The sequence below is a fragment of the Choloepus didactylus genome, chromosome 8 (genome assembly GCF_015220235.1).
Source record: "Choloepus didactylus isolate mChoDid1 chromosome 8, mChoDid1.pri, whole genome shotgun sequence".
Classification (NCBI taxonomy): Eukaryota; Metazoa; Chordata; class Mammalia; order Pilosa; family Megalonychidae; genus Choloepus; species Choloepus didactylus.
Genome location: NC_051314.1, coordinates 82,273,933 through 82,300,844, shown reverse-complemented (window position 1 = coordinate 82,300,844; position 26,912 = coordinate 82,273,933). Strand labels below are relative to the sequence as shown.

The window sequence follows — 26,912 nt, the reverse complement described above, 5'->3', positions numbered from 1 at the left end:
GTGAAGGGACTCAAGTTCATATCAGTCAGCCTTTAATGATTTCCTCTTTCTTACAGAACTTCCTACTTCTTTTAGGAAGTAGAAAAGGATTAAAAAAGGATTAAGTTCTCCGCCCTTGAGGAGTTTAGCATCAACTAGGTATAAAAAATAAACAGGAAAAAAAGCAACTCTTGCTACACAGAATGTAAGTGAACACTAAGATGTAAGCAAAAGGAAATGAGGACTGAGAGAATTGTTGTATTCATTCATCCAACCTTTATGAACACCTCTCTGTCAGGCCCTGTGCCCTACAGGAGATAGGTCTGTAATGTCTGTAACACACATTTAGCACCTGTATTTATAGTACCATTTTAATGCTAAGATTCTTTGGAGATGTCATTGTTTCTGTTTTTCGTTTGTTTTTTGTTTTTAACAGCTGGTCTTTCCTGTGAAAAGATTTTGATGATGACAGAGAAAGTCGATGATGGAGAAGGATGAGCTGTCCAGTAGAGTTCATGGGGAAAAGCAGGCTTGGAGGACCCCAGTTTCGAGCTGAATTCTTTGGCGGAGAAAGGAAAGAAAAGCAGAGCCAGCTGAATCTGTATTTTGGGGAAGTGATTATTACTTACCAAATATAAGCCATTAGAGACTCTGAAAGACGCCAGTGAATGACTTTTCCTAGTTATTCCTATCACTTAGCCCCAGCAAAGAGCGCTAGATCCTCTGTCTTCCCCATACAACTGATGACTCAAGCAAGGCTGGAAGGCAAAGGGACAGCCAGCTGCAGGTTGACAGGATACTCATTTCAGTCTTCCCAGAAAAAATATAATTTTAAAGAATTCCATGAAAGGCTACGCCCTTTTTCCCCCTAGTAACCCAAATTACATTGAGTTCCAAATAAGTTCCTTTTGTTGTCTTGCCTAATTCTCTTCTCTTGAAATTGAAACTCTTGCCCGAGCTCTGAAGATAAGAGGGGAAAAGGCAGGGAGCTGATCTTCCCGATAGCGACTAAGCGACGGGTGGCTGAGGAACTCAGCTTTTTCCAGGAAAAGGGGAGGTGGGGGGCGGTCACTCGCCTACTGCAACACCCAGAGTAGCTGGACCTCGCGGGCTGGCGTCACGTGAGGACGGGGCGCAGCGGGTAAACTACAACTCCCAGCGCACCGCGCGGCCCGCCGGCGTTACGCAGCTCTCGCTGATTGGCCGCGGGGGATATTTGAAAGGAGGGGCTGGCGCGGAAAAGCGAAGGTTACTTTTGGGTCCTTGCGGAGTGTTGGGTCTGGCGGGTAAGTTTCAGACCCGTGAAGAAGGACGACCTCTGGGGTGGTAAGGCCTGGAGGGACTCGTAAACGTGCGTGCGCGCCAAGGTGAATGTGGACCCCCCGTGCGCCAACTGGGAGGGTCGGGAGACCTCGGCACGTCCTGGTGGGCGCTGAAGAGCTCTTAAGAGGGTCTCCTGTGTGGGGCGTTGCGGTAGTGAGCACTGGAATCCGCCGGGAGCAAGGAAAAGCAGAAGCGTTGATTTACAACGAGAACCTGGCGTCCTGGTAGGGTTGGTTTTTTCCTGATAGGATTCTTTGCCCCTTCTTGGCATGACCTTTAAACCTTTCTCCCTTCCTGCATTTAGCTTCTTACGAATCTTTTCCGCCTTCTCTAATCCGTTTCCTTTTCCCCAGCTCTGGCACCATGAGGAACTTCAAAGGAGTCAACTTTGGGACTCTGCTGAGCAGCCAGAAGGAGGCTGAAGAATTGCTGCCTGCGTTGAAGGTGGGGGAGCTGTCTGGCTCGGGATCCTCCTGGCTCTCCGAGCTGAAGCGGGGTTGAGCGCGCCGTCTGCAGAGGAATGGAAAGGAGGGTCTAGGACTGGCCTCCAAGATGGTGAAAGAAGTTTAGAGCTGAGGTTACTTGGAGCTGTGGTCTAAACAAACTTGTCTATGATTTATTGTTTTGGGCCTTTTTTTTCTTGAAGAGGCAGACAAGTAAGGGACCCTTTCCTGAGCAATCCTGTTCCAGTTCATTTACCTACCTCCTTCCCCGCAGATAGCTGGAGTCACACCTTCCTGTATTCCCTCTCTTCCTAGGAGTACCTGTCCAAGCCTCCAATTGGTCCCTCCAGCTGCCAATCTGATGCAGAGAAGAGGCAAACCTGTGATGCCATCCTCAGGGCTTGCAATCAGCAGCTCACTGGCAAGCTGGCTTCCTCTGGGCACCTGGGGATCCTGCTGGATCTGGCAGAGCTGGCCTGTGATGGCTACTTGGTGTCCACCCCCCAGCGGCCTCCACTCTACCTGGAACGAATCCTCTTTGTCTGTCTGAGGAATATTGCCACCCAGGGCAGCCCAGAGGCCATGTTCCGCCTTGCCCACCCCCTTCATGCCTGCTTGGTGCAGTGTTCTCACCAAGCTGCTGCCCAGGACTATGAGGCTGTGGCTCGGGGCAGCTTTTCTCTGCTTTGGAAGGGGGCAGAAACCCTGGTGGAACGGCAAACTGCATTCTCTGCTAGGCTGAAGGCCTTGAGCTTCCTAGTACTCTTGGAGGATGAAAGTACCCCTTGCGAGGTTCCTTACTTTGCTTCTCCAACAGCTTGTCAAGTGGTAGCTGCTTATCAGCTCTTTGATGCCAGTGGGCATAGTCTGAGTGAAGCAGATGCTGATTTCCTAGATGACCTGCTCTCCAGGCATGTGATCAGAACTTTAGTGGGTGAAGGAGGAGGTTGTCCTGGTCCTCTTTCTCCTCCAAGGGCTCTCTGCCTCTTGGAGCTCACCCTGGAACACTGCCGTCGTCTCTGCTGGAGACGCCACCATGCCAAGGCCACCAGGGCAGTGGAGAAAGCCCATGGTTACCTAAGGAACACAGATCTGGCCCCCAGCCTCCAGCTCTGCCAGCTGGGGGTCGAGCTGCTGCAGGTTGGGGAAGGAGATCCCCAGGCAGTGGCCAAGCTTCTGATCAAGGCATCAGCTGTCCTGAACGCCAATATGGAGGCACATTCACCCCCGCTGCGTGCATTGTGTGACAGCTGCCAGTTCTTCCTCTCAGGCCTCGAGCGAGCCACCAAGAGGTGCTGTGGACCCGATGCTATTCTGGGCCTCTTTGCTTTTCTTGGCGGGTACTGCTCCGTCATCCGGCAGCTTCAAGATGGTGTGAGTTAAGGAACTGGAGGTAGGGTGGGGATGTTGTTCTTTGGACTCACTACCAGCCTAGGGTCTTTGGCAAGATCTAGAAGTCCTGGCTCCCTCCTTGGCTAGTTGCTCTCTGACCCTGCTTGGCCACTGAGCAAGAAGCCTAGGCTATCCTGAGGGGGCATTGGCCCCTCCCGATGTCCTTCCTCCTCCCTGGACTGTGTCAACTCTCCAGGACTCTGGACCAGTCTTCAGCCTGGAGTGCACTCTTAAGTTTGTCCTTCAAACCATCCTCCTCCTTCCTTCCTCAGGTCTGTGGGGACTCCTCTAAGCAGCGGCTGTCTTTGGTTCAGATGCACTTTCAGGGACTTCACTTCTACACTGTGGTGGTTTATGACTTTGCCCAAAGCTGTCAGGTATCGTCTGGGAATAAGGGAACCTGGACAGGGTTACAGGGTCTGGTGCTGTTCAACTGCTCTCTGTAGAGCTTTTGGGTTGTTTCAGCTTGGGGGTTGGGACAGGGTAGGGTGGAGGTCACCCTGGACCTTTCGTAACTCCAGTTACCCTCAAACCCTTTCTGTCCCTTCAGGAGGCTGATTTGGCTGACCTGGCCCAGCTGGCAGAGAGTTGCAGATCTACTGTCATCTGGATGCTGGAGGCCTCAGAGGGCCTGTCAGGCCCAGAGCAAACAGACTACCTGGGAATGACTGGTTAGTGCTCTGGAGCCCTGCTACAGGGTTCGGGGTTTGGGTGGGCAAAGGCATCATCACTCAGGAAGCAGGCAGCTAGCCCTTGCTGGATGGTTCTGATCACTGTGGGGGCTCCTTAAGGTTTAAGGAGGCAGTGAAAGAGAAGTTTGTAAGTATCATTTACTCTCTATTTAATAAAGTAGAGAGTGATGAGGCTAATTTATAACAACAGCAGACAATAATTTCTTTCTCATTGACTTTGAAATCTGATATGGTGTTTGTTTCATGAAAATGTTTGTACCTGATAATGCAACTTTATGGCCTTTATATAGTTCAATTTCAAAGAATGTTTGTAACTCAAAATTTTTAAAACTGGGGAAGACATTCACATGTTTCAAAATTCAAATTGCATAAAAAGGACATAAGGTGAAAAGTCTCTCACACTTCTAATCCTTGGCCACGCAAATTCTCCAAAGGCAATTAACATGGTCAATTTCTTATGTATCCTCCTGGAGATAGTCTATGTATACATAAACCCAACATGCATATATACTTGTCAATTAAAAGTTTATTTTAATTGAAATATACATGTGGAAAAGTGCATAGATTATAAGTTTACAGCTTGATGGTTTTTTTTGCAAACGGAACATACTTGTAACCGATGTCTAGATCACATAGCAAAGCATGACTTGAACACCAGAAAACCCCTTTGGATTCCCTTTCAGTTACTCCCTCCCCCAATAGTAACTGCTGTCCTAGCAGCATACAACAGTTTTGCCTATGTTTGTACTTTTTAAATTTCTCCCCCGTTTTCCAAAAAAGCATCCATTCAGTTTAAATCATATGATCCCAATGAATTTAGCCACTGCAAGATTCTCAAGAACTTTTCATTTTCTCCAGTGGTTGAACCAAGCCACAGAGATGAAAATTTCAGGAGTCAAACATTAATATGAACATTCCTTCCACAGAGGATTGAAAACTGACTTTATTTTCATCCACCTGTGTACTTTGATAGCTGAGAAGCTACATAAATGAGTCATTGGAATTTAGGGAATATTTCATTCATTCAACAAATAGTTTTTGAGTACCAACTATGTGCCAAGCACTGTCCTGAATACTTGGAATGTGACAGTGAAGAAAAGAAAAATCCCAGCCCTCATGGAGCCACATTCTAAATGGGGGAGAAGAAAGAGACCAAACCACAGACATAATGCATAAGTGAATTATTAACATGTTAGAAAGTGATAAGCAATATGGGGAAAAGAGAAAAAGGAGAGCAGGATAAGAAAGAGGATTAGGAGTCCAGGGTGGGGGAAGGGGACAGGTTACCATTTTAAGTAGGACAGGCAGGATAGGCCTCATCAAGAGGGTGATGTGAGCAAAGTCTTGGAGGACACGAGGGAATTAGCCATGTTAGTACCTGGGGAAGAGCATCCCTGGCAGGGGAAACAGTGAATGCCAGGGCCCCAAGGCAGGCAAGTGTCTCGTATGTTCAAGGAACGGCAAGAATGCCTGTGCGGCTTCAGTGGAATGAGAAGGGTGGAGAATAGGTAAGAGATAGGCCTAAAACTTGGACCCCTGGAGCAAGACGAAGGCAGAGATTGGCATATGGGGAGAGGTGGGCCATATGTGGGACTGAGGATTCAGACCATGAAAAGCAAGTACAGAGGTGCCGTGTGGTATGGGTTTGCCTTCCTGGAATAGAGGGCATAGGCTGATTCGGAGTAGGAAGGGGAGAAGTGCCCTTAAAGATAGGGCTTCCTGTCTAGTCTGGAAGCTGCTGAGTTGATCACAGGTTGAACCTCCCTAGTACTGCCTCTCTGACAGGAGAGGGTAGTGAGAACCATTTCTACAGTCAGTTGTCCTTTCTTTCTCCTGTAGCCTCTTACACCAGTAACTTGGCCTACAGCTTCTATCGTCACAAGCTCTATGCCGAGGCTTGTGCCACCTCTGAGCCCCTCTGTCAGCACCTGGGCTTGGTAAAGCCAGGCACCTATCCTGAGGTGCCTCCTGAGAAGGTATGAGGGAATGAGAAGGGCAGGAGGGAGGTTATGGGAATCTCTGGTGCTGGAATCCAGGCATCTGGATTTTTAAAAAGTTCCACAGGTGTTCCTTTGGGTAACCAGAGTGAGAGGCACTTTCTTAAGCAAGAATACATGTGAAATCATAAGTTGATGGGATTGGTAGGCAGGATGGATTATAGAGGGCGTTGGGTTTCATCTTGAGTAAATAATCAGAGGTATGACATTCGATTGGCATTTTGGATTTCCCTGGCATCACTGTGGAGAACTGATTGCAAGGGACAAGACTGGCAGCAGGGTAACTAGGCTGTGAAAGTAGCCGAATCTGCAGAGGGTGGGTGTCTGAACTGAAGCGGCTGCACAAGGGATGGGAAGACATGGATGGTTGCAAGAAGTTAAGGATTAACCTGGTAAGGACTGTCTGTGAAGAAGGGAGAAAGGAGAGTCAAGGATGGCCTCCTATTTCTGATTCAGGAGAGGGCAGTGCCTTTTGCTGAGAGGATTATGGGAGGAGGAGCAGGTTTTCAGGGGTGTAGATGATGAGTCTGGGGGTCGGGTAGATTGAAGCCTCTAATGTCAAGAGTACTCAGGATATTTAGTTCTTGGTGAGGTATCTACTTCAGGAGAACCACTTCCCACTGGATGTGTGTGTGTGTGTGCCTGTGTGTGCATGTGCATGTCCTCGCCCACTTATCTGTATATACTTATTGGATCCTATCTTGAACTTGGCCTGTTCTCTTTCTGGGCAGCTGCACAAGTGCTTCCGATTACATGTGGAGAGTTTGAAGAAACTGGGTCAGCAGGCCCAAGGCTGCAAGATGGTGATTTTGTGGCTGGCAGCTCTGCAGCCTTGTGGCCCTGAATACATGGCTGAGCCAGTCAGCTTCTGGGTTCGGGTCAAGATGGATGCGGCCAGGGCTGGAGACAAGGAGCTACAGCTGAAGTGAGTTGGTGGGGAGGGGGAAACCATGTTTGCCCCATGAATGGGACTAGCTTTTGTACTCCTGGTCACATCCTTCCAACCCTATGTCTTTAAAAGGCACCGATTGCTTCATCCACCAGTTATTCATTGAGTGCTTACTACGTACCAGCCACTGTGCTAGGTACTGGGGGTTTAGTGGTGAATCAGGCAATCCTCTTGCTTTCATGGAGTTTATAGCTTACCTGGGAAGACATAAGAAATGAGCACATTGTGTATATGTTCTGTGAAGACAAACAGGGTGATTTGCTAAAAGGGAGCACATTTAGATGGGTTTTTAGGGAAGGCCTTTTTGTAAAAGTGTTATATGAGATGAGACCTGGTGATGTGGAGGAATCCAGCATTGAATATTTCAGGGAAGGAAATTTAAGGCAGAGGGAATAGTGAATGTAAAAGTCCTGAAGTGGGAACAAGCTTGATGTGTTTGAGAGAGCCAGCAGGGCCCAGAGGGGCACAGGGGTGAAACGAGATGGAGGGTGAAGGGTGGTATGGAATGAGGTTGTCAAGGATGGTAGAGGCCGGGTCACATAGGGCTTGATAGGGATGGAGTTTGAATATAATTCCTCGTCACAGCCTAGTGCAGTGTATTGAACAGAGGAGCAGTGTGGTCTGATTTAGACTTCTAAAGTTGGAACTGGAAAATTACTGAGCTCTCAGTAAGCCAAGGCGGGGGACAGAGGCTGGGTGCTTCACAGTCTCCACCCTAGTACTGAGCCTCCCTCTCTCAGGACTCTGCGAGACAGCCTGAGTGGCTGGGACCCGGAGACCCTGGTCCTTCTGCTCAGGGAGGAACTGCAGGCCTACAAAGCAGTGCGGGCCAACACAGGGCAGGAACGTTTCAACGTCATCTGTGACCTGCTGGAGTTGAGCCCCGAAGACACACCTGCCAGGGCCTGGGCACGAGCCACATACCTGGTGGAACTGGCTCAGGTCCTCTGCTACCATGACTTTGCCCGGCAGACCGACTGGTAGGAGGAATAGCTGGGAAGGCCACTCTTGCTCCTTTCCCTAGATCCTTTTACCCTTTTCTGTAGTCTATTTCCACTCTCTATGTCCCTGTGTACCTCCTTCAGTTTTTGGTTATGGGAGCTCATTCAAAGGGTGAGGCAGGTACTTGTAGTGGGCACCAGCCTAAGTGCATCCTCTCCCTACAGCTCTGCCCTGGATGCTATCCGGGAAGCCCTCCAGCTTCTGGAGTCTGTGCGGCCCGAAGCCCAGGATGAGGATCGGCTTCAGGACGACAAAGCACAGGCCCTGCTCTGGCTCTACATCTGTACCCTGGAGGCCAAAATGCAGGAAGTGAGTGTGGCTGCTGTGGAGCTGAGCAGAACTGGCTATGGGATTGTTTGAGCCCTGCTTCTTACCATGTCCTTTTCCCCATCTAGGGTATTGAGCGGGATCGGAGAGCCCAGGCCCCAAGTAACCTGGAGGAATTTGAAGTCAACGACCTGAACTATGAAGATAAGCTCCAGGAAGATCGTTTCCTGTATAGTAACATTGCCTTCAACCTGGCTGCAGATGCTGGTGAGGGCAGTGAGGATGTAGTGTGGTGGGATGGAGTCTCTACCACAGCTTCCTAAGAGCAGACCAGGGACTCCAGGTGTGAGAGAAGCTGGCCTTGTTGGGAGCAAGGGAGAAAGGTTGGCACAGAGGGCAGAGGATATTATGGAGAAAGCCGGGATGTCCCATGCTGAGGAAGAGGCTGGTCTCTTTCTTCTGACTTACAGTTCAGTCCAAATGCCTGGACCAAGCCCTGGCCCTGTGGAAGGAGGTTCTTACAAAGGGGCAGGCCCCAGCTGTGCGGTGTCTCCAGCAGACAGCAGCCTCACTGCAGATCCTAGCAGCCCTCTATCAGCTGGTGGCAAAGGTAATGGGGCAGGGCATAGGTGGGGACCTGTGCAAACAGAGGCTAGACCAGAAACTGAGCTCCTTCACCTCGTTTGGCCTATGAATCTGCTGAGAAGTCAGCAATTAAGAGCAGTCTGTGGTCAGTCTACCTGAGTTCAAACCCAGATTCCATCACTTAGTACCTAACCTTAGGCAAGTTGCTTAACATTCTAAACCCAGATTTTTTCATCTCTTAAATGGGGATGATCATATTATCTACCTCAAAGGGTTGTTGTTAGTGGTCAGTGAGATAATGCATAGAAGATGTTTTGCATAAATGGAATATTCAAATGTTGGCCATAATTATTATTAGATAATTTGAGGCCTTTATACTCAGGGAAATAGATGCCTAAGTGTACAATTTTACATTTTTACATGCAATTTTCTGGGGGTTCAAAGACTGGATTCCCTGGACCCCACATTGGGAACCTCTGAAAAAGGACATTGCACACAAAGGGCCACTAAGCCATATTTCTAACATGAGGAGCCTGGGAAGCTGCCTCAGCCTTAGATTTGAGGCTTGGCTCTATCATAAGCCTGTTCTGTGAACTTGGACAAGCTCTGTGTGAGTCTTAGTCTCCACATCTGTAAAAGTAGGACTAGAGTTGCCATGAGGATTAAATGAGTTGATGCACACAAACCTCTTGGCCCAGTGCCTGGCATGTAGGAAGCACTCAGTAAATCCTTGGTATTGATAATGTTGACATCTAGGCTTTGAAACAGAAGTGTAGGGTGGTTTGCAAGTTCCCTTGCTGCTTTGGTCTCAGGTTCCCTGAGGATGGCTGTCTGTATTGCCACGTTCTGTCCATGCCCTGAGGTCAGACCACAATCCCAGGTCCCAGAGGGCTTGGGAGCAGAGGGGAGAAATAGAAGCATGAGCAGGAGCTGGGTAAACTTGCTTCTCTGGGCTGACCAGCCCCTACAGGCGCTAGAGGTCCTCCTGCTTCTACGAAGTGTCTCCAAGAGACTGGAAGACCATGCGAAGGCAGCTGGCTCTTCCTGCCACATCACCCAGCTCCTCCTGACACTTGGCTGTCCCAGCTATGCCCAGGTGAGTGCCCAGGTAGCCAAGCCTGGGGATTGCAGGGGGAGTCCTGGCCTTAGAGGCCCATTTTTTGGTCTGAGAAGATAGGATACTGGATGGGCAGCTTCTCTGCCTTCTGCCAAATTCAATTGGAGTATTTTAAAGTATGGAGTGGTTAGAAGGCAGCTGTGGGAAGATGACACTTTCTCTTTCTCACTACGAAACTAGTCATTTATTAAGTCTTACAGATTCTGCTCCATTTCTTTCGCCCTAGTTGATGCTTCATCACTCACTTAGGGCTACTGCAGTGGTCTCCAAACTGGTCTCCCACCCTCCAGTTTTTCCCTTTTCCACTTCATTTTTTTTTTTTTTTTTAAAAAAAACAAAACAAAAAAAACAGTTTTATTCACACACCATACAGCCCATTCGAAGTGTACAATCGTTGGCTTTTGGTATAATCACAGAGTAATGCATTGACCACCACCGTCAATTTGAGAACATACTCATTGCTCCGAGGAAAAAAAAATCCCATACCCTTTACGCCCCCTATTACTGATGCTTGGCGTTGGCATGGTACCTTTGTTACAATTGATGAAAGAATAATGCAATGTTACTGTTAACTATAGTCCTTAGTTTGCATTAATTATGTTTTCCCCCATATATCGCCCTATTATTAACACCTCGTAATAATAGTGACGTACATTTGTTCTAGTTCATGTAAGAACTTTCTTATATTTGTACAATTAACCACAGTCGTCATCCACAACAGGTTTCACTATGTTATACAGTACCGTGTTTTATCCTCTAGTTTTCATTTTAGTGACATACACGACACTAGCCTTCCCCCTTCAACCTTACTCACACTCAGCACTGTTATTTACACTTACAGTATTGTGTTACCATCACCTCTATCCATTTTCAAACGTTTACAATCAACCTTATTAAACATTCTGTACATCTTAAGCATCATCTGCCCATTCCCTACCCTCTCTCTATCTCCTGATAACCTGTACTGTAGATTTTAACTCCCAGAGTTTGCTCATTATAATTAATTCATATTAGTGAGACCATACAATATTTGTCTTTTTGTGTCTGGCTTATTTTGCTCATCATAATGTCCTTAAGGTTCATCCATGTTGCTGTAGCAGGACTTCATTCCTTCTTACAGCTGCACAATATTCCATCGTATATATATACCACAATTTGTTTATCCCTCATCAGTTGATGGACACTTGGGCTGTCTCCATCTTTTGGCAAGAGTGAGTAATGCCACTATGAACATTGGTGTGCAAATGTCTGTTTGCATCCCTGCTTTCAGTTCTTCCAAGTATACACCAGTAACAAGATTGCCAGATCATATGCCAGATCATTTGGCGGTTCCTAAGGAACTGCCAAACTACCTTCCAAAGCAGCTGCACCATTCTGCATTCCCACCAGCAGTGAATAAGTGTTCCTATTTGTCCACATCCTCTCCAGCACTTGTAGTTTTCTGGGTTTTTTTTTTGATAATGACCATTCTAGTAGGTGTGAAATGATATCCTTTTGTGGTTTTGATTTGCATTGCCCTAATAGCGAGTGATGTTGAGCATCTTGTCATGTGCTTTTCAGCCACTTGTATTTCTCTGGAAAAGTGTCTCCTCAAGTCTTTTGCCCATTTTAAAATTTATTTTTTATTTCAATTTTTATTGAGATATATTCACATAGCATTGAAACTATTCAAAGTATACACATATTATTGACCCATAGTATTGATGTGGAACATTTGTTAGTGTTTGAAAGAGTATTAAAATATTACTGTTAACTATAGTCCATAGTTTGTGATAGGTACATTTTCCCATATACCCATCTATTATTAACTTCCTGTAATAAATGTTGTATGCTTATTCTAGTTCATGAAAGAACTTTTTTATATTTGTACAGTTAATCACAGACATTGTCCACCACAAGATTGTGTTATACATTCCCATGTTTTAGCCTCCAGCTTTCCTTGTGGTGATTTCCATGACTCTAACCTTCTCCTTTCCACCACACTCACACAACATTCAGCACTGTTAATTATTCTCACAATAACCTGTGACCATCACCTCTCTCCATTTCCAAACATTTAAGTTCATCCTAGTTAACCACTCTGCACATTTTAGCAACTGCTCCCTATTCTTTGGCCTCATTCTATATCCTATATTCTATATTATGAATTTACATATTATAGTTAGTTCTTATCAGTGGGATCATAAAATATTTGTCCTTTTGTGTCTGGCTTATTTCACTTAACATAATGTCCTCAGGGTTCATCCGTGTTGCCGCGTGCTTCAGGACTTCATTCCTTCTTACCGCTGAATAAATTCCATTGTATTTATATACCACATTTTGTTTATTCATCTGTTGATGGAAACTTGGGTTGTTTCCATCTTTTGGCAATTGTGAATAATGCTGCTGTGAACATTGGTGTGCAAATATGTGTTCACGTCCCTGCTTTCAGATCTTCCAGGTATGTCTTGCGGAGCAGGATTGCTGGGTCGTAAGGCAACTCTGTACTTCCTGAGGAAGCACCAAACCATCCTCCATGGCGATTTGCCCATTTTTAAATTGGATTATTTGTTTTTTTTTATTGTTGAGTTGTAGGATCTCTTTATATATTCTGGATATTAAACCCTTTTCTGATATGTGGTTTCCAAATATTTTCTCCCATTGAGTAGGCTGCCTTTTTACTTTCTTGACAAAGTCCTTTGAAGCATACAAGTACTCAGTTCTGATGAGAATCCATTTATTTATTTCTTCTTTCATCATTTATGCTTTGGGTGTAAGGTCTAAGAAACTACCTATCACAAGATCTTGAAGATGCTTCCCTACATTTCCTTCTAGGAGTTTTATGGTCCTGACTCTTATATTTAGGTCTTTGATCCATTTCGAGTTGATTTTTGTGTAAGGTGTGAGATGTTGGTCCTCTTTTGTTCTTTTGGCTATTGCTCTCCACTTCTCCTAGCACCATTTGTTAAAGAGAATATTCTGTCCCAGTTGTCTACTTCATCTTCTGACTACTGCTAGAGTGATCTTTTAGGCACAGATCTGATCTTCTCTCTTTCCTGTTTAAATATTTCAATGATTCCTCCATTACATGAAGGATACTGTACAGATTCTTTGCCTTGTGTTTGCATACCTTTTATACTCTGGTCCCTCACTTTTTCTTGCCACTTTCTGACATGAACCTTATGCCACATCTGTACCAGTTACTGTATATTCCCTGTACATGCCCCCCTGTCTTTTTTTAGTCCCTCCTTCCTAAATGAACCCTTTCTTCCCCTTATGAATTGTCCCCTCCCTCGGAAAGCATTTTACACATCCTCCCTTTCAAGGGCAGAATCAGTCACTTTCCCTGGGCCCCCATAGCACTAGATAGCATGTATGGCATGGTATCGTGGTTACATATACATGTCTGCACCCCAGCTGCATTGCAAGCTGTTAGAAAGTTGGTCTGATCTACTTTTTATTCACCGTTGTCTTTCTAGAATAGTGGTTAACCCAAAGGTGTTAAGTGAACATTTGCATGAGTGAATGAATAATTCCTATGCAGATTATAATATTTTAAATAATTTAATGTTTAATTGGATGTGTTCAGCATTGGATTGTGAATGCTATAACACATAGTATTTGAAGAACCTGGCTACCTCTCCTCACCAGCATGCTCATGCACCCTCTGATTGCTTCCTTAGGTATACCTGCAAGAGGCAGAATCAAGCCTGAAGCTTCTGGATCGTGCTACTGACATGTGCCTGCTCCTTACCCTGACCTGTGATCTGCTCCGAAGTCAACTCGACTGTGCTCACCGGAAGGTATTTCTCACTTTCTTAATCTCTGCGGGTCCTGGGTGTTGGAGAGATCTCAGGATTATTCTGGATATTTTTCTGGCTTCTGAGATTTCTCTAGAGCAAGGAGGAAAGTTCCTGACCCCGAGAAGCAGTGCTATTCCCTACCCTTGCCCTCTCCAATGAATTGTTTAGCAGTTCTCCTCCAGTAAAGACAGTATTCCTTTTTATTCTTTTCCAGTTTCCTTAGGGGCAAAGGGGAAAGACTGTCTTGTGAATAGAAACTGGGACAGTGGTTATTATGGGAAGGTACTTGGGAGTCCTGTGGTATCCAAAGACTTGAGTTTTCTCAAAACAAGCTGTATGCCCTGGCAAAGTACTGGGCCACACAATCTCCAGTTCTGAAATGCTTCTCTGACTTTGTTCTTTGCTCTCCTCTGGCCCTCTCCCCTCCCAGGTGCCTGAGGGTGTCTCTCTGTTGCTGTCTGTGCTTCGGGATCCTGCCCTCCAAAAGGCATCCAAGGCTTGGTACTTGCTGCGTGTCCAGGCCCTGCAGCTGGTGGCTGTCTACCTTAGCCTGTCATCGAACAGCCTCCCGGTATCCTTAGGGGAGCAGCTCTGTGCCCAAGGTGAAAGAATAGGGTGGATGGCCCTTCTTGGATGATGTGTTTGGTGTATCAGCTATCAGCTCTTCTCAGTCCTCACCCTCCACCCCCTGCTATGCATCTGTATGGACTAGCCTACCTAGCGTCTGTGCAGAATAGGCCTGGGAGAGCCAACGGGTTTTAGTTGACCTGCAGACTAATCAGTTGTCTGGTGACTGCCTGCAATACTGTACTGAAAAGGATTCTGATACCCCCTGTGGGCTCAGAGGATGAGTTCTGTGATTGATTATCTCTGTATGCCTTAGGTGCAGGAGGAGAAAAGTGGCAGTATGCTTTGCATTTGCTTTCCTAGTAGTTGGAGGTGGTGGATGCTTTTCCTTTTCCAACCCCTTCTCTCCTGCACCAGATAGGCTCCTGAGTGTTACCCCTTGTTTTCTCTACCCCACCCACTCCAGGCTGGCAGACACCTGAGATTGCGCTCATTGACTCCCATAAGCTCCTCCGAAGCATCATCCTCCTGCTAATGGGCAGTGATGTGCTCTCAGTTCAAAAGGCAGCTGTGGAGACACCATTTCCAGACTACGGTAAGTCTGTGGGAGAGCAGCACTCTGTGGGAATGGAAAGGCTAGCTGGCAGGTTTGGCAGTTTTGTCTTCAGAAAATCTGAGCTCTATCTAAGTGGTGATAGTCTTTTCTCTCTCCTTTACTACAGGTGAAAATCTGGTGCAAAAATGGCAGATTCTTTCAGAGGTGCTAAGCTGTTCAGAGAAGTTGGTGTCCCGCCTGGGCCGCCTGGGCAGTGTGAGCGAAGCCAAGGCCTTTTGCTTGGAGGCCCTGAAACTGACGATGAAGTTACAAATACCGCGCCAGTGAGTGCAGGGCCAGAGAGATGCCACTTCTGGAACCTGAATATCATATGCCCTTGACCTGGGGTTCCCAAACAATTCCATGATTAACGTTTAGAATGGTTGGTGGAAGAATACATTCCTTGGCTAAATAAGTGGGAAATGCTGGGTTAACCAAGGTTAGATGTGTTTCGTTATGTTTTTTAATTCTCCATAGAACTTCTCATGTCCTTTGATAGTCAATAGGCACTGCAAATCCCCAAAAGGGAAATCTAGTAGTATGCAGTATTTGCCTAAATTTATTTGCTCACAGGATCCTTTTTAAACTGAAGGATTACAGTTTATGAAACCCTGCCCTAATGTGTAAGATGAATTGGAATGAGAAGGAAGGGCAGAGGGCTTTCCCCAAGGGGCTATTAAGTCACTCCTAGGGTGTGAAGGCTTTGCAAAGCCTGGAAAGATTGTGATAAGACTACGTGAAAAGGGGGCAAAGAAGAATAATCTCCAGGAGAAACAGGATTCCATTGATTGGTTCTCATCTCCTCTCCCAACAAGGTGTGCCCTGTTCCTGGTGCTGAAGGCAGAGCTAGAGCTGGCACGCAGTGACACAGACCTTTGTCAGTCTGATCTGCAGCAGGTTCTGTTCTTGCTTGAATCCTGCACAGGTGAGCAGCCATGTCCCACACCCAAGGGTGGCAGTGAGAGTCACTGACATACAACACATCTTTATATGAGGTTTGATTCCTTTCCAAATCAAAGATTTACTTTGTCCCAGGGCAAAGCTCCCTTTACTTTTTTCAGACCATCAGGTAGTCTGTTCAGGACTAACTATCTAGTTCTAGTTTTCTGCATTGCCCAACATATTTTTTTTAATGCAATTTTATTGAGATATATTTACAGACGATATAATCCATCCAAGGATACAATCAGTGGCTCATGGTATCATCATATTGTTGAACATTCATTGCCACAATCAATTTTAGAACATTTTCATTACTCTAAAATGAAGAAAAAAGATAAAAAAAAATAAAGAACACCCAAAATATCCCATACCCCTTACCTCCCCACCCCCCATTATTTATATATTTGTCCTTATTACTTATCTGACTCGATAAAGGGAGTGTCAGTCACAAGGTTTTCACGATCACACAGTCCCATGATAAAAGCTGTATAGTTACACAGTCATCATCAAGAATCAAGTCTACTGGATTACAGTTCAACAGATTCAGGTATTTCCTTCTAGCTATTCTAATACACTAGAAACTAAAAAGGTTTATCTATATAATGTATAAGAATAACCTCCAGAATGGCCTCTTTATTTGAAATCTCTTAGCCACTGAAACTTTATTTTGTTTCATTTCTCTTCCCCCTTTTGGTCCAAGAAGGCTTTCTCAATCCCATGATGCCAGGGCCAAGCTCATCCCTGGGAGCCAGGTCCCACATTGCCATGGAGACTTTACACCCTTGGGAGTCATGTCCCACATAGTGGGGAGGGCACTGAGTTTATCTGCAGAGTTGGCTGAGAAAGAGGGCACATCTGAGCAACAAAAAAGATTCTCTGGGGGGTGACTCTTTGGCATAATTATAAGTAGACATAGCTTTTCCTTTGCAGAAATAAGTTTCATAAGGGCAAGCTCCACAATTGAGGGCCTAGCTTATTAAATTGGGAGTCCCCAATGCTTGCAAGAATATCAGGAATTCCCCAGGTGGAGAAGTTTAATATTTTCACATTTTTCCCCAGTCCTTAAAGGAGACTTTGCATATATTTTTAAATTTTCTACCCAAAATACTCTGGGATGTAGCAGGGTATTACATCAAGCTGTACAGAATAACAAGATCTCATTCCCTATTCTAGGTTCCATGTAATTATGTTGTTTAAATAAACTGACCATACATGTTAAATTAGATAGTGTGCTACAGAGAATATAAATTTTGTATCAAATAAACATCTCTTAAATAACAGTTAAAACTTAGGAATAGATGCGACTACTGTAAGAGCTTACAATCTGGGAACCTTAACAATAAGCCTTATTGAACATTCTGCACTTCCGCATTGTCAGTTGCCCAATCTCTGCCCACATTGTATCCCCTGATAACCTACACTCTTGAATTCAGTTCTCAGCATTTGCTCATCATAGTTTCTGTTAATGAGGCCTTACAATATTTGTCCTTTTGTTTCTGGCTTATTTCACTCAATGTCCTCAAGGTTCATTCGCCTAGTTGCATGCCTCACAGCTTCATCCCTTCTTGCAGCTGCTCAGTATTCCATTGTATGTATACACCACAGTTTGCCCTTCTATTCACCTGTTAATGTATCCTTAGGCTGCCTGCATCCATTGCAAATCGTGAATACTGCCACCATAAACACCAGTGTACTGGTCTCTGCTTTCAGTTCTTCCAAGTATATACCTAATAATGGGGTTGCAGGATCATATGGGATCCCTATACTTAGCCTCCTGTGGAACCACCACACTGCTCTCCAGAGGGGCTGCACCATTCTACTTCTCTACCACCAGAGAATAGCTATATCTCTCCACATCTTCTCCAACACTTGTATCTTTCTGTTTATTTTTCAAAGTTTTATTCACACACCATACAATTCATCCTAAGTGAACAATCAACAGGTCCCGGTATAATCACACAGTTACGTATTCACAACCACAATCTATATGAGAACATTTCCATTTCTTCCTCAAAGAGGAAGAATAAAGAATAAAAACAACAAGAATCTCATACCCCTCCCTTATAACCCCCTCTTGTTGACATTTAGCTTTAGTGTTTTGCCTTTGTTACAATTAATGGAAGGATATGACAATGTTACTGTTAACTATGGACCCTAGTTTGCATTGATTGTTTTTTTTCCATATATCATCCCATTTTCAACACCTAGCAATGGTGACATTCACTTATTCTCCCTCATGTAAATACTTTGTTATATTTGTATGTTTAATCACCATCATTGTTCACTCTAGGTTTGGCTAAGTTATACAGTCCGAGTTTTTATCTTCTGTCTTGCCTTCTGGTGTCTTACATGCCCCTAGCCTTCCTCTTTCAACTATACTCATGTTCAGCTTTGTTCATTATACTTAAAAGATTGTGCTACCATCAGATAGTATTGTGCTAGCCATTTCTGGATCTTTACAATCAATCCTATTGAACATTCTGTACTCCTTCAGCATCAAATGCCCAATCTCTACCCTCTACCTCCTGATAACCCATGTTCGTAACTTGAACTTTCAGAGTGTGCTCTTTATATTTAGTTCATATTAGTGAGACCATACAGTGTTTGTCCTTTTTGTTTCTGGCTACTTCTGCTCAACATAATGTCCTCAAGTTTCATCCATGTAGGTGCTTGCATCATGACTTTATTCTGTGTTACAGTTGTGTAATCCATTGTAGGTATATACCACAGTTTGTTTATCCAATCATCCATTGATGGACATTTGGGCTGTTTCCATCTCTTGGCAATGGTGAATAATGAGACTGTAAACATTGGCATACAAATACAAATGTCCGTTCGTGTCCTAGCCTTCAGTTCCTGAGTATACACCTATTAATGGTATTACTTGCCCAATACATTTTTGCTACTTAAATTTAATTAAAAATATTTTTTAAAAAATTCAGTTCCTCAGTCACACTAGCCACATTTTAAGTGCTCAGTAGCCACACGTGACTAATGGCTACTGTATTTGGCTAGCACGAATGTAGCATCCTCAGGAGGACTTAAACTAATAATAAAGCATTGTATTTATGGTACCTTTTTTCTTATGACCCACTTTTGCCTCTGGTATTCTATTTGACCTACACAAAAACCCTGTGCAGTCAGGTGGGAATGTAGAATTGTTTTAACTTGTAAACAAATCTGAGAAGTTCAGTGCTTTCAGTCAGAATCAGAGGGCTGGTCAAGGGCAGGAGCCAGGATGAAGACTGGACTTTCCTGAGCCATGTGCCTTCTGGCTACAGATGTGGGGGCTTTGTGGACTGCAGAGAAGAAAATGTTAGAAATTTTATCTTAAAAATAAACTATACTAATATGAGTATGTCAGCATTGTAATATTTATGAGTGATTTATAAATAAGTAACACACATACCAGGAGGTGGGCCCTGGGGTAGCTCAGGAAGCTGTTGGTACCATTTTCTACCAGTCTTGTGACTGTCATTGTGCTTTCTCCCCAGAATTTGGTGGGCTGGGTCCACACCCGGATTCTGTGACAAAGAAGGTCCACCTGCAGAAGAGGAAGAAGCAGGCATGGGTTCCCTGTCCTCCAGAGCTCCCAGAGGAGGAACCCTTCCTAAGAGGCCCTGCTCTCGAGCTGGTGGCCACTGTGGCTAAGGAGCCTGGCCCCACAGCACCTTCTACCATCTGTTCCCCAATCCTAAAAACCAAGCCCCAGCCCAGCCCTGGCTTCCTGTCCCACTCACCCACCTGTGACTGCTTGCTCTGTGCCAGCCCTGTCCTCTCAGCAGTCTGTCTACGCTGGACATTGGTCACAGCAGGAGTGAGGCTGGCCATAGGCCATCAGGTCCAGGGTCTTGATCTGCTACAGCTCGTGCTAAAGGGTTGCCCTGCAGCCACTGCGCGCCTCGCCCAAGCTCTGCAGGCTTCCCTCCATCACAAGGCACCCCCCTCTCCTGTCCCAGGCCTCTTGGATGAGATCTTGGCTCAGACGTACACACAGCTGGCACTGGAGGGCCTTAGCCGGCCATCAGACAAGAGCCTGGGAAAGGTCCTGGAGTCTGGGCTGAAGTTTGTGGCAGAACGGTTATACCACCTGGAGCCCTGGCGAGCGAGCCTGCTCCTGATCCGGGCCCTTGCAAAGCTGGCTGGCCTCAGCTGCTGTACTGCCCAACTTTTTGCAAACTCCTGGGGTTGGCACCCACCAGTGGTAAAGAAACCCCCAGCCTCAGAACCATCTAAGACCCGGAGCCAGAAGCATCCAGGACGAGGGTGCCAGCGGTACCCTGCTACCCTGCCCCTCCGTAATACCTCTCTGAAAGGTCAAGAAAGTGGAGGACTACCCTGTACACCCAAGCCCCTGGGCCGGGTCAGGCAGGCTGGTCCTCGAGTCCCCTTCACCGTATTTGAGGAACTCTTCCCTACAGAGAGCAAACCTGAGATTCCCAAGGCCCCCAGGGTACAACAGAGGGCCCAGACGCGCCTCAAGGTGAGGTGGGGATGTGGCCAAGGGTGTGTTGTGGTCGGGTGGGAGTGGTCCTGGGAAGAGAGGTGTTCCCATGGACTAGATTCCCAAGACCCAGTGGGACCTTAATCTCTCCCGTTAAGTGTTTCGTAGCAAGGCTTAGTTCCAAGGCTACCTTTGTTTCAGACAAGAGGCGCTTTCCTTAATTCTGTGGTTCCTTTCTCTTTTCATCCTTCCTTCTACTCTTCTGTTCCCTCCTTTCACACCTACAAGTAAATGCCCCTGATAGAGAGTAGGAAGTGTATGTGGGAGGTTAATCCTTAAATCCTGTGGTACCTACTGGTACCTCCACAGCACCACCTGCTGTTAGAAAGGCATCTGTTGCCACTGAAAGCCCTTGGCCCCTCTCCTTTTCCCCTCAATGCCAGGTGAGCTTCAGTGATGACAGTGACTTGGAAGACCTTGTCTTAGCTGAGGCACGGCTTGCACGGGAGCCTAAGAGACGGGGTGCTGCTTCCCGGGGCCGGGCCAGGAAGGGCCCAGGCTTGAAGACTGATGCAGTGGTTGCCCCAGGGAGTGACCCTGGGCACCCTGGCTTGAGTGGCAGAAGCCGAAGGACCAAGAAGGTGGTGCCGGGGCCTTGTGAGGAACAGGGCTCCCAGAAGGCCCACTGTGGCCAGGCCAGGCTGGGCCCCGAGGTCATGAGGACCATCCCTGAGGAGGAACTGACTGATAACTTGATGGAAATGAGTTTTGAGATCCTCAGGGTCTCTGATGGGGAAGACTCTGCCTCAGGTATGATGACAAGGGTAGAGGTGGAAGGTATATATATTTGTTGGGGGTTGCTTTTGCCCTGGAACCAAAGCACAGAAAATTACTAGCACCAAGGGTAGTATAGAAAGAAAGTTCTTTTTTTTTTTAATATATTTTTTTTCTTTGTTAGAAAGAAAGTTCTTTTTTCAGTTCTGAGAGACTGGCCCTAGAAGGGAGAGCAAATGGAATGGTAGGAAGAGAGAACTCTGGGAAAAAGTCATATTCTCTCCCCAGGTGGGAAGGCACCTGCTCCAAGGTCGGATGCAGCCATGGGAGAATGTGAGGTGCTGAGACGGGATGCCAGCAAGGAAGGGTTGTCCATCATGTGCCCAGACAAAGAGAACAACAGGGACCCAGGTCCTCGGCGCCGGCTCCCCTCGGCCTCTGTAGCTGTCGGTAAATATACTGACCACTGGAGTCTGCTGAGGCTGAGCCTCTAGGTCTCTTAATCCCAGTGCTTTTCCAGTCTGTCCATGGTTCTAGTTTTGGGTCCTAAACTGGATCTGGTAGCCTTTAACCCTGCACTTGAATCCTTGGGTTTGAGTCCCAGCTCTCTCACTCTACTAGCTGTGTGCTAGTCACTTAACCACTCTGAGCCTCTACTTCCTTAACTATAAAATGGAAATAATTCTGACTCCAAAGGGTTTTGGGGGAGGATACATGTAAGTGGTGTAGCACCACGTTTGGCACACTGCTGTTGGTAAATGATCACTGCTGTTTTCCACATGGGAGACAGGACTCCTTAGAAAATTCCTATCTGCTAGGAAGTAGGGGATTCATCTGTAGGAAGTGTCTTGACTTTGCTCTAGGTCTCTCTACCCTGGATTCCATCTGTGAGTCACTGGGCAGTGCTCTTCGTGGGGTCAGTCACTGCCCTCCTAGTGGACTCTACGCCCACCTCTGCCGCTTCCTGGCCTTGTGCCTGGGCCACCAGGATCCCTGTGCCACTGCCTTCCTCGTCACTGAGTCGGTCTCCATCACCTGTCGCCACCAGCTGCTCACCCACCTCCACCGGCAGCTCAGGTGAGTGCCCACCTCCTAAAGCGCATGCTGAGGGCAGGCCGAAAGGGGGGCCAGACTTCCAAAGAGGGAAAGACTCACTTCTACCCATACTATCTGCAGCAGAGCCCAGAAGCACCAAAGGTCACTTGAAATGGCAGACCAGTTGCAGAGACTGAGCCTTCAGGCGAGGCCTGGAGATGTCCCCCTGGCCCGCATCCAGCAGCTCTTTTCCTTCAGGGCTTTGGGATCCGGCTCCTTCCCCCAGCCTGAGAAGGAGAGTTTCCAGGCGCACCTGGCTCTGATTCCCAGTGGTATGGTGGCAAGCTTCTGGCTGGCTCATCTGTCTTTTTATATATCTTCTTACTGAGAAGTTGGATGAAGGAGTTTAAGGCATTAGTTAATTTACATAGATTTATGATCTTTATGGAAAGGCGTCTCATCTTTTTATTATTTTTATTGTGTTAACATATGGTACATAATGCTTCCTATTTTAACCACTTTCAAGTACACAATTCAGAATTTAATGGTGTTAATTCCATTCACAATGTTGTGCTCCCATCACCGCCATCCATTACCAAAAGTTTTCTGTCACCCCAGACCTAAGCGCTGTACCCATTAAACATTTAACCCAGTGGAAGTCCTTTTTCACCAGCAAACTCAGTGTTTTTCTCAGGGTGAATTCAGGTGTCTGGGGTCTTCCTGCTCTAAAATGAAACATGTTAACAGATGATTTGAGTATCTCGCTCTGTGCAGGGCCTTTTTTGTTAGTAGCTGTGAGGGACTCTAAGAAGTACAAGACATGGTTCCTGTCCACAGAGAGCTGTTAGGGCAAGGGAGAACACCGGGAACCCAAATGACCAGGGATGACTTCTGGAAGACTTTCTGGAGTTGTCTTGAGTGATGGATAGGTATTAAATGCAAAAAATAGGAAAGGGAGTTCCTCGTAACTGCTGAAATGATTCTGAGTATGTTCTCTGTGTCAGGGGTGATCGTGTGTGTGTTGGCCTTGGCCACCCTCCAGCCTGGAACCGTGGGCAACACCCTCCTGCTGACCCGTCTGGAAAAAGATAATCCTCCGGTCACTGTGCAGATCCCCACTGCCCAAAACAAGGTAGGTTTCCAGGGCCGGGGAGCAAAGTAGGGCTGTGGTGGGCTTCTGGTCAAGCTGCTCATATTCTATGGCTGGGGAAATGGCAATTCATGTAACAAGCAGAGATCTTACATCCCCATGTCCCAAAGCTTTCTTTGAGTTCAGCTCTGAATGAGTTTGACACCATCCAGAAGGAACAGAAAGAGAACAGCAGCTGTACAGACAAGCGAGAATGGTGGACAGGGCGACTGGAACTGGACCACAGGATGGAGGTGTGTGTCCCCAGGACGGGGTGAGGCCAGGTCTGCCTTAGGAATGACCCAGGGGATGCTGAGACAGTGCTGAGCTACTTCAAGTCCTTTCTGGAAGTGTAAGGCATAAATTGAAAAATTACACAACTTGGGGGAGGACTTTAATCAAGAGGCCAAAACTTGAAGAGGTTATGGCAGTGCAAAGTTTAAAGATACACAGAAGAAAAAGGCTGTAAGCCCAAGTATCAGCTGCCTGGCTTTAGTTCTCCTGGCTCATCTGTTCACATTTGTCAAAACAGAATGGTCTATAATAAACAGTCTTATCTGTAACCTCCCACAGTGACAACAAATGAAAAATGTGTCTAGCTTCTTGCCTTTTATGACTGGCAGAAAGAAATGTAGGACAAATATCCACAGTGGAAAACCCATTTCCTCATCTCCAGAAAGAAAACTCAGTTTCTTTTCTGTTCTGTACTCAGGTCCTCATCGCTTCCCTAGAGAAGGATGTGTTGGGCTGCTGGCGGGGGTTGTTGCTGCCATCCAGCGAGGACCCTGGCCCTGCCCATGAGGCTTCCAGCTTACAGGGGTTGCTGCAGGAATGTGGCTGGAAATATCCTGACCCCACTCTGCTAAAAGTGAGTTAGGAAAGCAAGGAAGGGGAAGAAGCAGTAGATGTTTTTCTTTTCTGCCAACCTAAAAGCCATCTTGAGTGGGGACAGGGGTTCCAACACCCACTAACCTCTGTTCCCTTTCAGGTCATGCTCAGTGGCTCCAGTACCCTCACCCCTCAGGATATTCAGGCCCTGGCCTATGGGCTGTGCCCGACCCAGCCTGAGCGAGCCCAAGAACTCCTGAGTGAGGCGATAGGACGTATTCAGGGTCAGACGGTGCAAAGCAAGAGGCACCTTGTCTTGGTGCTAGACAAGGTAAGGTGCTAGGAGGGGCAGAGGGCTGTGTCTGATGGACAGTAGGCACCAACCCACTTCCACACTTTGCCTTCCTCCTGTGCATACCCATTGGGGACAGTAACCTCTGAATTCCTTTTGCACAGGACCTGCAGAAGCTGCCATGGGAAAGCATGCCCAGCCTCCGGGCACTGCCTGTCACCCGGCTGCCCTCCTTCCGCTTCCTACTCAGCTACTCCATCATCAAAGAGGTGGGGCTCGGGAGGTGGGGACTGCAGATGATTGGCTACTGGGGAGAGCTGAAGGAAGAGAGAGGCAGAGACCTGGGGAGATGGGCGAGGGTCTTAGGAATGGGTCAGATGTGGAGAGGGGCTGTTGGAGCTTGGGCCTCCTGGTTAGTCCAGGATCCTGATCACTGTCATCTCCTCCTCAGTCTGGGGCCTCATCAGTGCTGAGCCAAGGGGTGGATCCACGCAGTACCTTCTACGTCCTGAACCCTCACAATAACCTGTCAAGCACAGAAGAGCAATTTCGAGCCAGTTTTAGCAGGTTAAGGGGGTGGGGTGGTTGGGTGGATGAGGGTAAGAAGACGGGATGGGAAAGGGAAGAAACAACATGTACCTTCTAGCTAGTGTTCCCTCTGCTCTCTTTGCCACGTGACCCCTGCTGTAGTGTTCCCTATTCTCACTCCTACCTTCTCCCCACAGTGAAGCCGGCTGGAGAGGGGTTGTTGGGGAGGTCCCAAGCCCAGAGCAGGTGCAGGCGGCCCTGACGGAACATGACTTATATATGTGAGTGCTTATGGCAGGGAGTGGGGAGAGGGGCAAACTCAGAGGGCGGAACACCATGGTCTGCTTTCGGGCTTTAGAGCCCCTGGCTGACTCAGGACACCTCTGGAGACATGGACAGAGGCCTGGTACTGCTAGGTGGAGGCTCACCTCACCCTCTTCTGCCCTAGCTATGCAGGCCATGGGGCTGGTGCCCGATTTCTGGATGGGCAGGCTGTCCTGCGGCTGAGCTGCCGGGCAGTGGCCCTACTGTTTGGCTGCAGCAGCGCAGCCCTGGCTGTGCATGGAAACCTGGAGGGAGCTGGCATCGTGCTCAAGTACATAATGGCTGGCTGGTGAGTCTTGAGGGGCAAAGCCCATCCTAGGGCATTAAGGTTCTTGCTCCTACCCCAAGTTCTTCATAATGGCTGGCTGGTGAGTCTTGAGGGGCAAAGCCTATCCTAGGGCATTAAGGTTCTTGCTCCTACCCCAAGTTCTTTCCCAAGTCTGAACCCTGACCCTTCTTGTGACCCACTTTCCTCCCATCCTAGTTCCCTGGCATGTCTGGTTGAGCCCTTTAACCCTCTGACCTCTTCTAGCCTCCTCTTGGAACTACGGGCCAAGGGAGTTCCTCATTGGCTGGATCCTTTCTATCCCACACCTCCCAAATGTGTTTTCTGTGTATTCATTCAAGATCCCTTATAGTTTTGTATTTCTTCCTTCTCTTTTCCCAGTCCCTTGTTTCTAGGTAACCTCTGGGATGTGACTGACCGTGACATTGACCGCTACACAGAGGCTCTGCTGCAGGGCTGGCTTGGAGCAGGTCCTGGCGCCCCCCTTCTCTACTATGTCAATCAGGCCCGCCAGGCTCCCCGACTCAAGTATCTTATTGGGGCTGCCCCAGTAGCCTATGGCTTGCCTGTCTCCCTGCGGTGACCCCTTGGAGCTCATGCATCTCTGATAAAAGCCATATGACTGTGTTACCCTGCAGCTTAGATTTTAACCTTAGAATAAATATTTTTAAGTGATTCTCCTGTTTTATATGAAATATTTCCTTTTGACTTAACCTTAATGTAATAAAGATGTGACCTAAATCCTCTTTTGTGTTGCTTATTTAAGAACATCTGTAGATTTAGTACTTCTTCCCCCCTCAACCCCACCCCTGCTCACTATATGGTACTGTAAGTGGGTGGGAACAGCTTGCAGGAGTTCAAGTCTGAGAGCCTTGAGGATAAAAGGCAAAACCACAGGACAGAGCTGGGCCTGGCTGGGCCTCAGCAGACAAAGCTGAAGGAGACAGGGGCATCAAAATGCTCTAAGTGGTAACAGAGGCCCAAGGAAAGGTAGCTAGAGACCCTACTGAGAGCATCTTGGCCAAGTGCCATCATGTCTGTCCTGTCTTCCTACCTTAGGTATCCTGGGAGTGACACTAGCTTGGTGCCTCTGTTGCCTTGTCCCCCTGTTAGTGGCTGCTGCTCCTCTTTCATGTGCAGCTGTTAACACTTGTCAGCGCCATGTACTCTAGCAGTAAATTCTGTGGGATTCTGCTACCTGTGTTTGTTTTTTGTCTCCCCAATTAGACTGTAAAGCTCCTCTGAAGCACAAAACTCCTGTATTCCTCACATCCAGCATACAGTAAAATACATTGTATTGATCAATATATTTTGTGCTGAATTTGTTGGTTGATAATGGTGCCTCCTTATTGTTCTCTCCAACTCCAGACTCTCTTTACCTTCATCTGGCTAAAGTACCATTTTCACGATGCTACTCCTCCTGCCCAAAGACCTTCCCAGGCTTCCTCCTGGCTTGTCAGTCACTACTAGATTTATATCATCCACATGGAGTAGCTTACATGGCTTGGCAATATTGTGGTTATGTCCTGAGTTACTCGTCTTATCTTTAAGACTTTTAAGTTCCTTGAGGGCAGAAGTCCTGTTAGCTATAACTTTACTGTGCTATGCTTAGGATGTTTTTTGAAAGGGATGTGCCGTTA

At 46.9% G+C, this 26,912-nt stretch overlaps 1 protein-coding gene across 1 annotated transcript; it reads left to right on the top strand.

Annotated features, from left to right (window-relative positions):
- The first annotated feature begins 1,368 nt into the window (after positions 1-1,368).
- ESPL1 (extra spindle pole bodies like 1, separase) lies at positions 1,369-26,002 on the top strand. The gene is made up of 31 exons (XM_037846448.1): positions 1,369-1,526; positions 1,656-1,746; positions 2,061-3,119; positions 3,410-3,514; positions 3,688-3,808; positions 5,669-5,805; positions 6,558-6,751; positions 7,516-7,755; positions 7,942-8,086; positions 8,173-8,311; positions 8,515-8,654; positions 9,591-9,725; positions 13,409-13,528; positions 13,959-14,130; positions 14,562-14,690; positions 14,818-14,974; positions 15,506-15,615; positions 19,127-20,115; positions 20,520-20,886; positions 21,139-21,300; positions 21,714-21,927; positions 22,027-22,217; positions 22,890-23,017; positions 23,146-23,268; positions 23,727-23,882; positions 24,003-24,173; positions 24,299-24,403; positions 24,586-24,701; positions 24,860-24,943; positions 25,111-25,275; positions 25,654-26,002. The coding sequence occupies exons 2-31, from the start codon at positions 1,666-1,668 to the stop codon at positions 25,853-25,855; spliced, it is 6,357 nt and encodes a 2,118-aa protein (XP_037702376.1). The 5' UTR covers positions 1,369-1,526; positions 1,656-1,665; the 3' UTR covers positions 25,856-26,002.
- The last annotated feature ends 910 nt before the right edge of the window (positions 26,003-26,912 follow it).